The sequence below is a fragment of the Hylaeus volcanicus genome, chromosome 6 (genome assembly GCF_026283585.1).
Source record: "Hylaeus volcanicus isolate JK05 chromosome 6, UHH_iyHylVolc1.0_haploid, whole genome shotgun sequence".
Classification (NCBI taxonomy): Eukaryota; Metazoa; Arthropoda; class Insecta; order Hymenoptera; family Colletidae; genus Hylaeus; species Hylaeus volcanicus.
The window spans coordinates 14,364,450-14,378,059 of record NC_071981.1 but is presented as its reverse complement, the minus strand read 5'-3'; the positions used below and the strand labels follow the sequence as shown (position 1 = coordinate 14,378,059).

The following is a 13,610-nucleotide window of genomic DNA, read 5'->3' as shown; positions in this document are numbered from 1 at the left end:
TATTCTTCCGAAACACATTAACTACACACTGAAACACGAACACAGTTATGCATTGTACCATTAAAATAGGTCGCAAGCGGAAGAAAGAAAAATGGGTGTTCGAAGAAAGGGGTAGCTAGCCTCGCGAAAGAAGAAGTCACATTCGTCACGGAAGAGGAACACACCCGTGTAAAGACGCGTTCAGATTCGAGAGCGAAGGTAACCAAAGGTACATGTGCCTTCGATCACCTGGGCGTGTACGTTGCACAAGATTCGAGCACATGTGCCTTCGGTTGCCTTGATTCTTCTGTTTGTACGCGTCTTGATACTAATCCATGCACGCGTGTTGGGAAAGAAGCTATCCCGCGCGAAACAAAGAAGAATGAAGCCTGGAAGATGCATTTCGTTTTGGAGCGGAGGTCTTGGGATTGAATTCTATTCGTGATTAGATTGTTGTTACTCGAGCGGTGTTGTTGTAAATAGAAGACGAAACGAAGATTAGGCGTCGTATAGATGAATATATACAGGAACACGTATGTATACATATGTATATGAACGCGAGGACTTCAATCCCAAGCCCGAGATATCCCGAGCTCGCGAGAGCGTCGCCGTTTCACTCCCTCCAGTTTCCTCCATATTCTGTTATATATATACATATATATATTACGTTAAATAAAAGTTACTGTAATATTTCTAAGGTCGCTTGTTAACTTCATACAGCCCGAAGGACGAGATTTTATTTTTTCTGTTCGTTTCGTTCTAGGTCTGTTAGTGGACTCCAATGAGGTTTGCCTGCCATCTACAGTCTGAGGTGCTAATTAAAATTACATCACCGCTATAGAGAGGAGAATCGAGATCAACTTTATGTACCGAGGTTTCAGTAATAATACAATTTTTGTTTCATACATTATTTCGAAAATATATAACCTAGGGCCTATTAATCGTTCTTAATATGCATTATATTAATTCTAACCTAACTTAACCAATTACTTTGGTTAATATCAATTTCTAAATTAGAGTTTAACGATTAGTCAAAGATATACATATCAATTACTTGTAGAGATTTAATTTTTGGTCCACTAGAAAATGTATAGATCCCTTTTTTAGTTATTCAAGCAAGGAAAACTCGTTCGATACTCTCGACGGTTCCTTTGATCAGTCGTCTTACCAATATCGACGCTTTGACCTTTATACAAATTTTCTTTAGCCTTCGTGAATGGTTTCGCGTTTGATTATTTTTTAATGATCGATGAAGGGATGTTCAAGACTCGATAGGAGCTGATAGCACGAAGGTAATCGAGAACAGGATATTCGATTTAGTTATCGAGATTTAATCTTCCATGTTGATTTAACGATACGAAAGTGACGTGGAAGGGAAGAGGGTTAGGAAATAGAAGTAGAATATTTAATTTTGTATGCGAACAAGATTCAAATTTACGAATAGACTCGACACAGTATTCAATGATAATAGATAACTTAATTCGGGTAAAAATATACGAATAAAAAATTGTCGAAATTAAATTTCGTTGGAAAAGTCGTGTATCTGAAATTTCTAATTGTATACTTAGTCTCGTCAGAAAATTCCGTCACTTTTCTACTCGAATGTGATAACCCCCGAACCAATTTATCCAGATCATCGTACGTCGATCGAAAGGCGTCGGTACTCTTCCTTTCATTTATTTGACAAAAGTATCTTCTTTTTATGTTCCTGAAAAGATCGTTGAAGAAAAATAACACCGTCATCGTCATAGTGCAATCTGCGAAAGGACAACGCGAACAAGAAAAGGGTAGCTAGCGACGAATTTAAGTCGTTTCGAGTTCGTTTAAGCAAAATCTTTCCAAGCAATCAGTATATCTTTCAGCCAGTAACAACGAAGGACCAAGGTACGAGCATTTTCCTCACTTTTATTCGTTTAGTTTTAAAAAAAAAACATTTTCTTAATTTTATTCGCTTGGATTACAGAAACATCTCCCTACCTTTATTGATTTAGATTAAAATCTTGTTCACAGAATTTTCTTATGAACTATACTATTTATACAATCGAGGCGCTATAGTAAATATGGACATGACTCGAATAGAAATGACACGGTCCCCTGCCGATTGTATTCTGTCTCTCGAATTCCAATTAACGGAGACAATCAGGTTGTTGAGTTGAGAACTACGGTCATGTTTGGTAATTTCTTGTTTTCCCTAACCACTTCAGACTCGTCGCAAATTACTATAAAACTACACGTATACCGTAGATTCTATTAGGTAGACCGAAAAGTAATGTCATTTCTTTTACATTAAATTCAAACTTTTTAATAAATTTCTACCTTTAATTCATTATATAATCGCCCTCATTGTCAGCAGCCTTTTGTCACCTATTGTGCAAATTCTCAATGGTAGAAAAATCAATGAGCTGATAAATGATAAACAAGTATTTAAGATGTCAAAAACGACATTACTTCCCAGTCCACCTAATATAAACAAGTAACATGATCTGTCGACTATCCTACGTCTTTGTCTCATTTAGAGTTTACGTAGATTGCAGTTTATCATTTACAATCGACAGTTTGCAGTACATCAAACACCAGTTCAAGTAACCTCTTAGCAATTGCACACAATTTCGATAAACTATTAACAATGGTAGCGCAAACAACCACACCAACGGTTGCGGTCGTTGGACCAACGATTCCACACTTCAACTTTAAACGACAGCCATTTTAATTACATACAGTTCAATTAACATCTGAAAAATTACACCGAAATTAAACAACCAGTTAACCAGTCCCTCGCGATATCCATCTACAAATCCTTCGCTCAACCGCGTCATCTTCATCCCTTCTGAAGCTCCCTCAATCAAGCTCCGCGTTGATCTGAATCTCTTTCCCCCACCCCGTGGCCCTCTCCTCAAGTTCGAAGAACCCCGACATTCGAAATCTCGCAATCGATCAGAAAAGTCGGCCGCAGTCGGTCGTTCGGTTCCGTCGTTCGCGTTTCCAGGCCATCGCTAGCCCCGAAGGGTGGCAGAAGCAGTGTCTTTCCACCCACCGCGACTGGTGGGGATGGTCGCGCGCAGGGGGCTCGCGGGTGGGCGTTCAAAGCTCGTACGCGCATGTTTCTTCTCCGGCGGAACCAACGGATCGATGCTGGAAATAACTCGAGCCGCAGGAGAGAGTACGAGGTGAGTCGGCTTCGCTTTCGGCAGGGCCTTTGCGGCTCCCCCAAACGCCCGCTTTTCCATCCGATTTTCCAGAGAACGAGCGAACCGTCATCTATCGCACGCGTCGCGTCTCGTTCGCACGCGACCAAATCGCCTCGCCATCGTCGATACCCACGAGCCGTTCCGCCGACGGAGCTCACTCCCCACGGTAGCATCCCCGTCGAGCCTCTCTTCCGCTTTCCCTCTTCCGTTCAGTGCTGGTTCGTCGATAAAAGTGCGCGACAACCGAGAGGAGCGTTGGTCTCTCCGAGTCGCGGGATGACTCGAAAAAAATGTGCGTCCTACCGATGTGGCTGACGAGGCTGGAATCGTAAGTACAGTAGTTCGCTGGACGAGCGAATCGAGACACGGTTAGGCCACCTAGAGACCACGTAGAAGCGACACCCACGCCTCCCGTCGACGATTGATCCACGGTGTAGCGTTGCACCCCTGCTTCCCTCGTTATCGCTGCTGCCGATGATTTATTCCTTCAGGAATTTTCGTTTCGGAAGTATCCTCGTCGGGTATGGTTGCGTGGATTCGGTATTTTCTTTTGGGTGGTCGGAGGTACGGAAAGCGAGTCGGTCGCTGGAGGGGTCTTCTGGTACCATGGTTGCGCAACAAGCTTGTAGCTCGAGGAGTACGGGGTGGCTTTATATGGAAAAAATTGACGGGACTCTCGTCGGTGGATAGAGAAAGGGATAGAGAAAGTCAGTTCCATAAATATTCGTACCCTATATTAACCTTTTTTTTAACCCCAGCTCAGCGACATCGAGTTTGATATTTCATACGAATACGTTGAAAAATGTAATCGTTAATGTGGGAGATAATGGAATTGTATTGGTTGCTTTAACGTAAAAAGACACTGTGGAAGATGTCAAAGTAATTACAGTTACGAAACGTATTAGTGATAGGTTCAATGTTTCTAAATAAATGTTTCACTGCAAGTATTACATAAACGTGTAAAGTCTATTTTTGTACGTGTTTCTAACGAAACATCATTTTGTGATGTCGGATGGTTAGAACTTTCGGCTAGAATTCTCGACTAATATTTGATATATACGAAAGTTGTCTACGTCACTCATAGGGTCGGCCCCCCAGTGTCTCGCTAGAGATCTTTGTTCTTGATAGCGACACTTAGAGAACAAAGGTCTCCAGTGCATACCATGTACAATGTTAGGTGTCCACTTGAGAGTTTTAGGATCATGGCAGGCGGTATCAAGAGCAAGGGTCATGGCAGACTATCCTCTGAGTCGGCATTTTGTTGTCGAGTGTTTTCTTGCGTCTCAGACAGGGTTCTCGATTATTCGCAAGAAAACAATAGGAAAAGGGACCGCGAATAGTTCGTAATTTTTACTCTTACAACAATTATTACAAGAGTGGTCATTGCCAAAATTTATTACATAGACACTTGACTCGAGTACAGTAATGTCCATCAAGTTAAAACTCGGTCGGAACCGGACCGTCATATTATGATGGATCCTCAGGGGTTGTAGCATGCTAATACGCAGATACAATACGGGTCTAGCAACCTCGAGGTACCCAAGCTACAATAGGGGTCAGTGGGCCCCAACAAACGTGAAACGAAATGTAATGTAAATGTAATGTACGGAGTGGTGTTATGATAACGCAAACTAAGCGTGTCGTCCTACTGCAGAAACGCAAAATTAAGGATTTATACAACACAAATTAATCGAAACGACTATGTGTATCGTTATAATAAAAAAATGATGTATGGATTAGTGTTATAGTCGATAAAACGATTTCGTACTCTAATAAAGTAAACAAAGACTCGTCATAATGACCAAAGTCATCTAAATTTGATGTACGTTATTGTATATACTCGGATATTAATGATACCCTAAGTATTCACTCCGCTTAGTGTAAATTTGTTTCTCTATTTAAAAGTTTCTCTGTGTGCAACATACCACACTATTTAGCGTCGATTGCTTTCGTTATAAACATAAAAATCATGAAGGGTCTATTTACCAACAGGTGGTCACGATACCGTCCTTTACTCTAACTATTATTACAAAAGTACACGCTAGCCAATTATGACACGAACACGTGGTTACTAATAAGGGAAATTTGGCAACTGGAAAATTTCAATTTTTTTTTTTTTTTAAATCGTGCACATTCCTTTAACTGAAAACTTATCATTATAAATTATAAGTTTGACATGCACAGTTTTATTTATAATTTTTCAAGGCGAAGCAAAGTTTACATTACATTAAACGAAGGTAGTGGAGGTAGCAGAGGTAGTGTAATTTTTAATAAATTATCCATAAAAAGCACAATAAACTATTAGCTTTTTGCTTTAATTATTTGGTTACACCTACTTTAGTTTTAGCTTCGATGTATCGATAAAAGGGGAAATTCATACATGGGATATGTTCACCCTGAAGAAAGGAATATAGTAGTTACTGGATAATCTCCTTATTCGATAACTCTGACCTATTCATTTCGTATGACATTTACATAACACATTGCTTCATTAAATGCGCCATTAAATATTACTGTAGGTAACCTTTTTACCTTTTTCGTTACACGAATTTCTGAGAAACGTATAGACCATATAAAAAAAGGCTCCTTGACTTTTTGGAGCCAAAACGACCTCTCGCTGCGTTCTTCTTAGGGTTTCCCGATCCGCGGGAGCTGACGCTTATAGAGTTTCCTCGGTTGGGTTATACATAGTTCGCGGACCGTCCACGCGGCCGGCAGCTTCTCACTTGTTTTCGAATCGATCGGTAAGACGACGTGGGTGGACGAGAGCAGCCGTTTCTGGGGAAGACTCCTCGACGAAATTTCACGAATGGAGCTAGATGAAGGGGGAGAAGGGTGTTGTAATACTTCGATGACACAGTGGAGCTTTCGAGGGGCATTGAAAGACATATTTTAGTAAATTTTCTAGCGAATATTGAAAAAAATAGCAATAAATGGTTTCTTAGGACTATAGTAAATATTGTTGAAGAAAAAAACAGTACATGTTATTGTTAATGGTAATTGAATCAAGCCAATCCATCGAAAAGAGTTCGACTAACCTCGAGTATATTGATTTGGGTGGCGCACAGATCCTAAATTGTTGTGGAATTCGGTTTTAAAGTTGCATCCCAGTCAGATTCCTTTTTCATCGGAAGTTATCAAATTCTTTTCGTGTGAAATCCATTTCCCGTGGCCGGAACCACGGTGCCACGTTCTGGAACTACGAGGGGATATTTAAACCAGTTCAATCGTGGCTTCGCAGATGTAGCTGACGCAAGCAAGTGATCGTTGCTAAGACGATAACGAAGCTCCTCGTTGAAAAATGGCTTGGTCGATGCTACAATTGCGACCACCGTTTAATTTTTTCTGTATGCGAATATTCGTCCAATTCGGTGGTACAAATGTTCGACGAATCCGAATAGTATTCGAATACCATTTAACGCGTTGATCGCCACCCATATTATATGGGTGACAGTGTTTTTCGCTCAAGAACTAGAAAGATTAATTCTGAAAGTTAGACGTCACAGGAGATGAATCTAAATGAAATTCATGGGTTTTAATGTGGTCACAAAACTAAATACCACGATAAATATTTCATTACCTAGACCTCCGATAGTCTAAATAATATTTAATCTTAGCAGAAATTTTCAAGAATATTCGTTTGGCAGTCAACGTGTTAAACAGCTGAGTATCCGACTACTGTTTGGATAGTTGAGTACTCGAGTACTATTTGACTGGTCGAGTACATGAATACAATTCGAATACTTGTCCTCAGACCAAGTATCCAGATCACAACTGGGACTACTTGTTCCATTATTACACATGATAGGCATGATTAATTCTCATCGTTAAATTAATCAACAGTTAAACATTTGAGGAAGCAAAATAACCTGTAAATAACGAATAAATGTCTAGAATCAGTAGAGACCCTATGAATTTTCCTAGGGCCAAAGAAGAGACAAACGAGTAGTTACGTAACGAATATAGCATGTTCCTCTTGCTTCAACAAATTAGCTAGGCTTCGTCAGGGTCCAATAATTAACTCGTAACAAGTGTCGTTCTCGATTCAACTCTCCACAGGGGCACGAAACGTACAGATCGATAATCTCTGTTCAACCCAGTGACGCGGCACGAGCCAAATTTAATTATCTGAATGCCAGAGATAAGAATACGCGTTATCGTGTATCGAAGTCGATATTGCGTCCCATTTCGATCGTCTCTAGTATCCAGAGCTATATCGAAGAGAGGGTTCTTTCAAATTTCATGGTTACAATTTTTGTCAATCTCAAGAATTCTCGAATACCAACACATTCATCCAAATCGAATCAGTTTTTACATTTTGCTCCGCCATATTGGATCTCTCCCTGTTGCCTAGGGACCTATCCCTAATCCCTGTTCCATTTGTAAAATTTTGAGTTCAGATTTAGAATCAACACCTCCAAGAAAGACTATTTTCTATGTTTCTTGGAAGGCATCTTTGATTTTAGTTTCGTTTAGTCTTGTATCCTGTCGTCTGGAAACGAGAACGCTTGCTGTAGGCGGAGACGTCAAGAACTCGGTCGATTCATCTCCCGTTATCGATTCCAACTTCCTGGCGTGCTTGCACTGCTTGCAGGTGCGCTGCAATCGGTTTTAGTGGAGCTAAAGGGGGAACAGCGATAGACTGGGAGTTTGTTAGCATGTCAGCCCACACGACACGATTACCCTGCAATAATCTGGAACACGTGCTCCCTCCCACAATTATCGACAAAATTTTGTTCAGTCACTCCTGGTCGACCACCCTTCCATTACTCGTTTCTGCGAAACCGTTGGCTGGTCGAACCGCGATGTTTTTTCGTGCTGGCAGCTTGTAACGGTAGTTATCGAAGGATTGCAGACAAAACTCGGACAAATGTACATATATTTCCTGTTCTAAGAATTCACAAATGACAAATTTGTTTTTTGTTTTTCAATGTTCTTCCATTGCCAGAAAATCGAAGACACTCGAGTCCTTCGAAATTTAGTTGTTCTTATTTTCATCCGTAAACGAAACGGATTCTAGCGAAATGTGCGCATAGTACGGCACTGCGATCGATCAGGCTGTCCTGGCAACGATCCCATGACGCGAAACGTCCGCGGAAAAGATTTGTATCAGCTCGATACAAAAATCCCAGATAACGACTCCGTTGTTCCGCCAAGAACGTTAAACGACATTTCTCCAGCACCCTTCATCGAGTTTTACCGTAGGTTCGATCGTTTCCAACGACTCGCGTCGTCATTGGCACCGTTTCTTTGTCGTCGACATAATCTAGCGAGCAGCGACGAAAGGAATCCAGTGACATGCTCGTTAAAGTGGAATCCCGTCTAAAGGCGTGATTTCTGGATAATTTCTAGGATGTTTCTCTATATACTTTTAAGATGGAATATCATTTTTCGGGACCAGACAATCTTTGTACGAGTCGTCTTTACCGGACTGTAACTTTTATTCTACGCTCTCTCAGACCCATCGCTACCCGCGAGGATGAGTGCACCGAACTGTATCGCGATGTGTGCACGCGTTAAAAAAGAGTCGAACGAATTTAGCACTAGGCAGTCATAAGGAGTAACCGGCTAAATAAAGATCGGTAGTGTGCAACAAGTATTCGAGGATTAGGCAAAGAGTAACGTCAAACAGTTCTAGAGCTGGCCTTCGTTCATTTTAAGACGCAAGACGACGATTTCCCAAGCTTAGCATAAATCATCGAGCTTACGATTAGTGTCTCATCGATGCTGGAACGGATCAACGATTTTCGAGGGGTCCAGCGAACTCGAAATTCCGCGTGAGTTACCATAAGCCGTTGAGTGCTTGTCTGTAAGCGGTCGACAGCAACGCTCAACAGACTTTACAGGAACTAACGGGCAAGTGTACCACGAAGAGTTAAATAGGACTTATACCGTGACACAAAGTATCCGTATTGTAATGTTATTTTTCCATAACCCTTATATTAGGTGTAGGAATTTATTCTGTTATCTTCGAAGGAGAGCAACTCATTCCAAGAGAGCACATATAGCCGTAAAAACAAAATGACGAGTAAATATTTCCATTTAAATTAGGATTCTAATATTAATAAAGGCACATGATTCATTTCTACGCTTAATATATCGGTTTCGGTATAGCTTTGTTGACATAATACTGGTATTAAAATCATACCGTTATAAAGTCCCTCGTTAAATCCTCCTCGCTCTCCTTCAGTAGACTTAGCCGATTGGATTCCTTGTCCTGTCTCCTACGCTTACAATTAGAGATTGCTTAACAATTTGCTAATTGACGAACGTGCATAAAAATCGCAAATCGAAAGTGTTATGTCCACGTACACATGCATACGCACACCAACAACAAGTAATCCAGAAAGCCCACTTCTGTCGCTCTGTCTTGATTTAAGAGAATGATCCCAGGATTAGAAATTCACCTCAGCTTCAGCACGGCGAGTCCTGTAGTTCCGAAAAGGTCGTGCAAATACAAACAGTGAACGTGATTGGTTCAGTTTCAGTATACTTCACGGTTGATTAATAGCACCTTAGTAGTACAGTTTGTTTCGTGTAAGTAGCTCACTCCAGATCCTTCGAAGGAGGATCAGAAAGGGTGGTCAGATTCAGTATGGCGGGCAACCGGCTTCACGGTTCCACCATAGAATCCACGAGCAACGGAGATATTTGAATGTTCCTATCTAAATTCACCGCACTGTATATTACGGAAGACTAATCCAAATCCTAAACCAATGCACCATGACTTAGTTACTAGCCTGTTTGCACAAGGACGATTAGTTAGCGTAAAGAAAATCAAGCATAGCGTGGAGCTTGGATGTTCAGTTCTGTGGGGATTCCCCAAGCTAATTGGGATTGCTTTCGTTTTCTTTATAACTGGGTTGCGTTACAGTCTTTGACTATGTAAGTTTGGACTGCTAGTTCCTCCTCCAAAAATCTCAAAAATGAAAACAAATATCACGGCATAAAACACAATATTCCACTATTTACGAAATAGAATCACATCTTAAATCTGCCATTTTGGGTATTTCATTCTTGACGTCAAATTCCTAATCAGCGACTCGAAACCCCCCGATATGTAAACTTTCATTTAAATTCAAAAACTTGTTCGACTTTCGGTCAGCATTTCGATACTTTAGACCACTGCGAGCTGTGGAGAGCTGCGTGGAATAGAACATGTGTTCCATTCGGAAGTGAACATCCTCGTTTGGTGGAACAAATATTGATGGAGCTCGGGGTTCTAACAGAGGCGCGATTCGTTGGTTGCAGAGGCCTCGCGCGATCCACGGTAGCTCTTAAAGGATGCACAAGCTAGCCAAGGGCCTGAAGAAGAAGAAAAAGCAGAAGAAGGGCAAGAAGGGGGCAGAGGAAGACGAGTTCGATCCGGAGGAGCTCGAGAGCTATAGGCGATCGCGGGCATTAGCCCAGACGAAGGTCGAGCCATCCGGCGAGGAGGCCAGTAGCGCCGGTTCCGACGAGTGGAGAAAGTTCGAGGCTCTGACAGCTGGAGTTGACTCGATCCTCAAGAAGACCCAGGGGGACCTAGATCGCATCAAGTCGACCTCGTTTTTCCAACGCAAACCTCCGTTAGAGGAGAAGAAAAAGAAGGAAGGGGAGGAGAGCCAGGAGGACACCGAGAAGAAGTCCTCGTCGAAGAAGTGGGTGGGTTTCGACGAGGAGGGCAACCCGATCGAGGGGGAGCCGCCTGACTTCGAGGGGAAAGCGGGCAAGGAGAAACCGTTGGTCAACGAGGACGGTTTCGTCGAAGTTCCAGACGACGACGATGAACCAGAGGTCTCCGCGGACGAGGACATCTTCGACACCACTTACGTCGACGTTCTTCAGAACATCGACGTTCAACTAGCCTACATCCCGGACAGCCCGACCGAGGAAGAGGCTGGGGACGATCCGTTCGACACCACCAGCGCGGACAAGGTTCTCAAGACAGTAGACAGCAAGGGGAAGAAGGTAGTCAGCCTAGGGAACGCGGTAGAGGTTCTCTCCGGGAGAATCGATTACGTCAGCACCTGTAAGATCTCCAAGAACAGAAAGCCCAGGCTCCAGCAGGACCTGTTGTTGGACGACTTCGACGAGCCAGTGCCGTCGGAGGAGAACGCAGCAGTCCCTGAACCCATTCAAGTCGAGAAGACCTTGCTGGACGATGACAGCGACATTCCAGACATACCTGTAGACTTAACCAAGCTCCCACCCGTTTTGCCCAAACCCGTTATCCAGGAGAGCGCCGCAGAGATCAAAGCGTCGAACAACGAGCCGCTCGACATCTCGGAGTTCGAGATTCTGAAGGAGAAGACCATCTTGGAAGAGATTCCTGATTTGGACGACGCGGAATTCGACCTAAGCGCCGCACCGGACGAGGTTCCGCGCCTCGAGGAAGCCGAAGATCCGTTTAGTAGCAAGGAACCGGAAACCGTAGATTTCCAATCGGAGATAATAGAGGCCAGCTTTGAGGCGGCCACCTTCGCCAACGAGGAGGATCCTTTCGACACCACCTTCGCCGATAATATACTTCCTGGAAAGACAGAGCTCAAGTTCATCGAGAAAGAGCTAGAGGAACTACCCGTCTCCGAGGTGACGATCTCCTTGACCGACCCCGCTGGCCTGCGCAGAGACTACGAGACAGGTTTACTGGCCGCCGAGAATGGCAGAGCAGGTCTGCAGGCGAAGAGAGACCTTCTAGGAGGATCGACAACCGACTTGAGCCAGTTGGTCGACCAGCCCATAGCGCCGGAGGAAGACATCACTTACGTTGATCCGTTCGACACCTCGACAGTGCAAGAGCTTCCACCTGGACAGACGGAGCTGAAGTTTCTGGAGAAGGAGCTACTGGGCGACCAGACACAGGTCCCGAGTGCGCTAGAGGACGACGACTTCGATCCCAGGAAGGACGAACAGCCAGCAATAGTCGAGGCGACACTACCCAAACACCCGTCTAGACCGCCACCACCAACCGTAGCGGTTCAGCCAACGTTCGCGGTTGACTTTGTCGAGCAGGAGGTAGCAAACGACGTAGCTGAGTCGGGGGATCTCGAACGGAGAACCTCCAGGCCAGAAGTCCTCGAGTTGGCACCCGCCAAGTCGGTCGCCTTCGAACTACCAACGCCGTCCAAGAGACCGGACCTCCTTACGACCTCGGAAGAAGAGAAGACCTTGCCCTCGAAGCCACTCACGCCGTACTACTCTCAGAAATCCATCGAAGAGTCCATCCCCATCGAGGAAGAAGAAGTGGATGTCGATCCGTTCGACACGAGCTTCGTAGCTAAGGTAGTTAGATAGATGTTTAATTAATGCTTACCGTCTGTTGCCTATAGAGATGAAAGAATCTACATATATCGACAGAGAATTGGACATACAAACATAATAGAAGTTAACACTTGCTTGTACCCCGTTTGACCTTGTTCCAAAGTGCTATCTTCGGACACTTTTTTTTTGCGGAGGATATATTCGAATTAATAAAATTCAAGGATGACTACAAGGTTAACTCTTTCGTTACGGCGGTTCGGATATATCCGGCATTCGGAGCGAAAGGGTTAAAAAGAAGTCGGATAGGGCATATATTTATACAAACACGTCGCACGTTCTTTTCTCTAGTTCTTTAGTTCGCTAGAATGGCAAAGTGTATCGATTATCAAAACTCACCTGTCGTTCTCACTTATTACGTTGTTCTCCTTTTTATCGTGAAGGTAGCGCCGGGAAAGACGGAACTAAAGCTAATCGAGTCGGAACTGCTGAAGCAACAGGAGTCTAAGTTGCCTCATAGCCTCAGCGATCACGATTTCGATCCCAGAGGCGAGAGCGAGCCGACCAGAAGGCAGAGCGATTTCACGGCCGCCTCTATCAGGCCGAGCAAGTTGAAGATCAGCGAGTTGCAGAGCTCCGTGCTGAAGAAGTTCGAACAACCGCAACCAGCCAAGACACCCCAGCGTCAGGAGAGCCTACTGGACGCGGAGATCGAGGTGGACGCTAAGCCGTTGACGCCGAGGATCGAGTCGAAGCCCATCGAGGAAGAAGAGATCTCCTACAACGATCCGTTCGATACGTCCATCGCCTGTAACATACTACCAGGCAAAGCAGAGCTGAAAGTGCTAGAGAGCGAGTTGGAACAGATCTCCGGCGAGGTTCCCGTGCGTCCTGCGCCCATTAGCTTGACGACTATCGTCCCGACCACGGTACCGGAGATCGACGACTTCGATCCCAGGGCGGAGGTGTCGAAGGAGGCGCAGGACTTCCTGTGCATCGACGACCAGGACCCCGGGGCGAAAGTCCTCACTCCTCTGCAGAACCAAAGCTTTTCCTTGGACGAAGACGTTGATCCTTTCGACACCAGCTTCGCAACGCTAGGACCAGGGAAGACCGAACTGAAGCTGCTCGAGTCCGAATTGATGGACAAGTAAAGAGGCCGAGGATAGCTCTCCACTTGCGTACTTCTAAAGACTCTCTGCT

General features: G+C 44.1%; 1 protein-coding gene across 2 annotated transcripts; it reads left to right on the top strand.

The window, feature by feature from the left end:
* The first annotated feature begins 832 nt into the window (after positions 1 to 832).
* Positions 833 to 13,561, top strand: LOC128878041 (protein stoned-A). Of its 2 annotated transcripts, none has more exons than XM_054125842.1 (3): positions 833 to 3,146; positions 10,419 to 12,431; positions 12,851 to 13,561. In XM_054125842.1, exons 2-3 carry the CDS (start codon positions 10,452 to 10,454, stop codon positions 13,559 to 13,561), a joined length of 2,691 nt encoding a protein of 896 aa, XP_053981817.1. In that variant the 5' UTR covers positions 833 to 3,146; positions 10,419 to 10,451. The 2 variants fall into 2 exon arrangements, with proteins under 2 accessions (XP_053981817.1, XP_053981816.1); XM_054125841.1 differs by having other exon boundaries at positions 833 to 3,495.
* Positions 13,562 to 13,610: the final 49 nt, after the last annotated feature.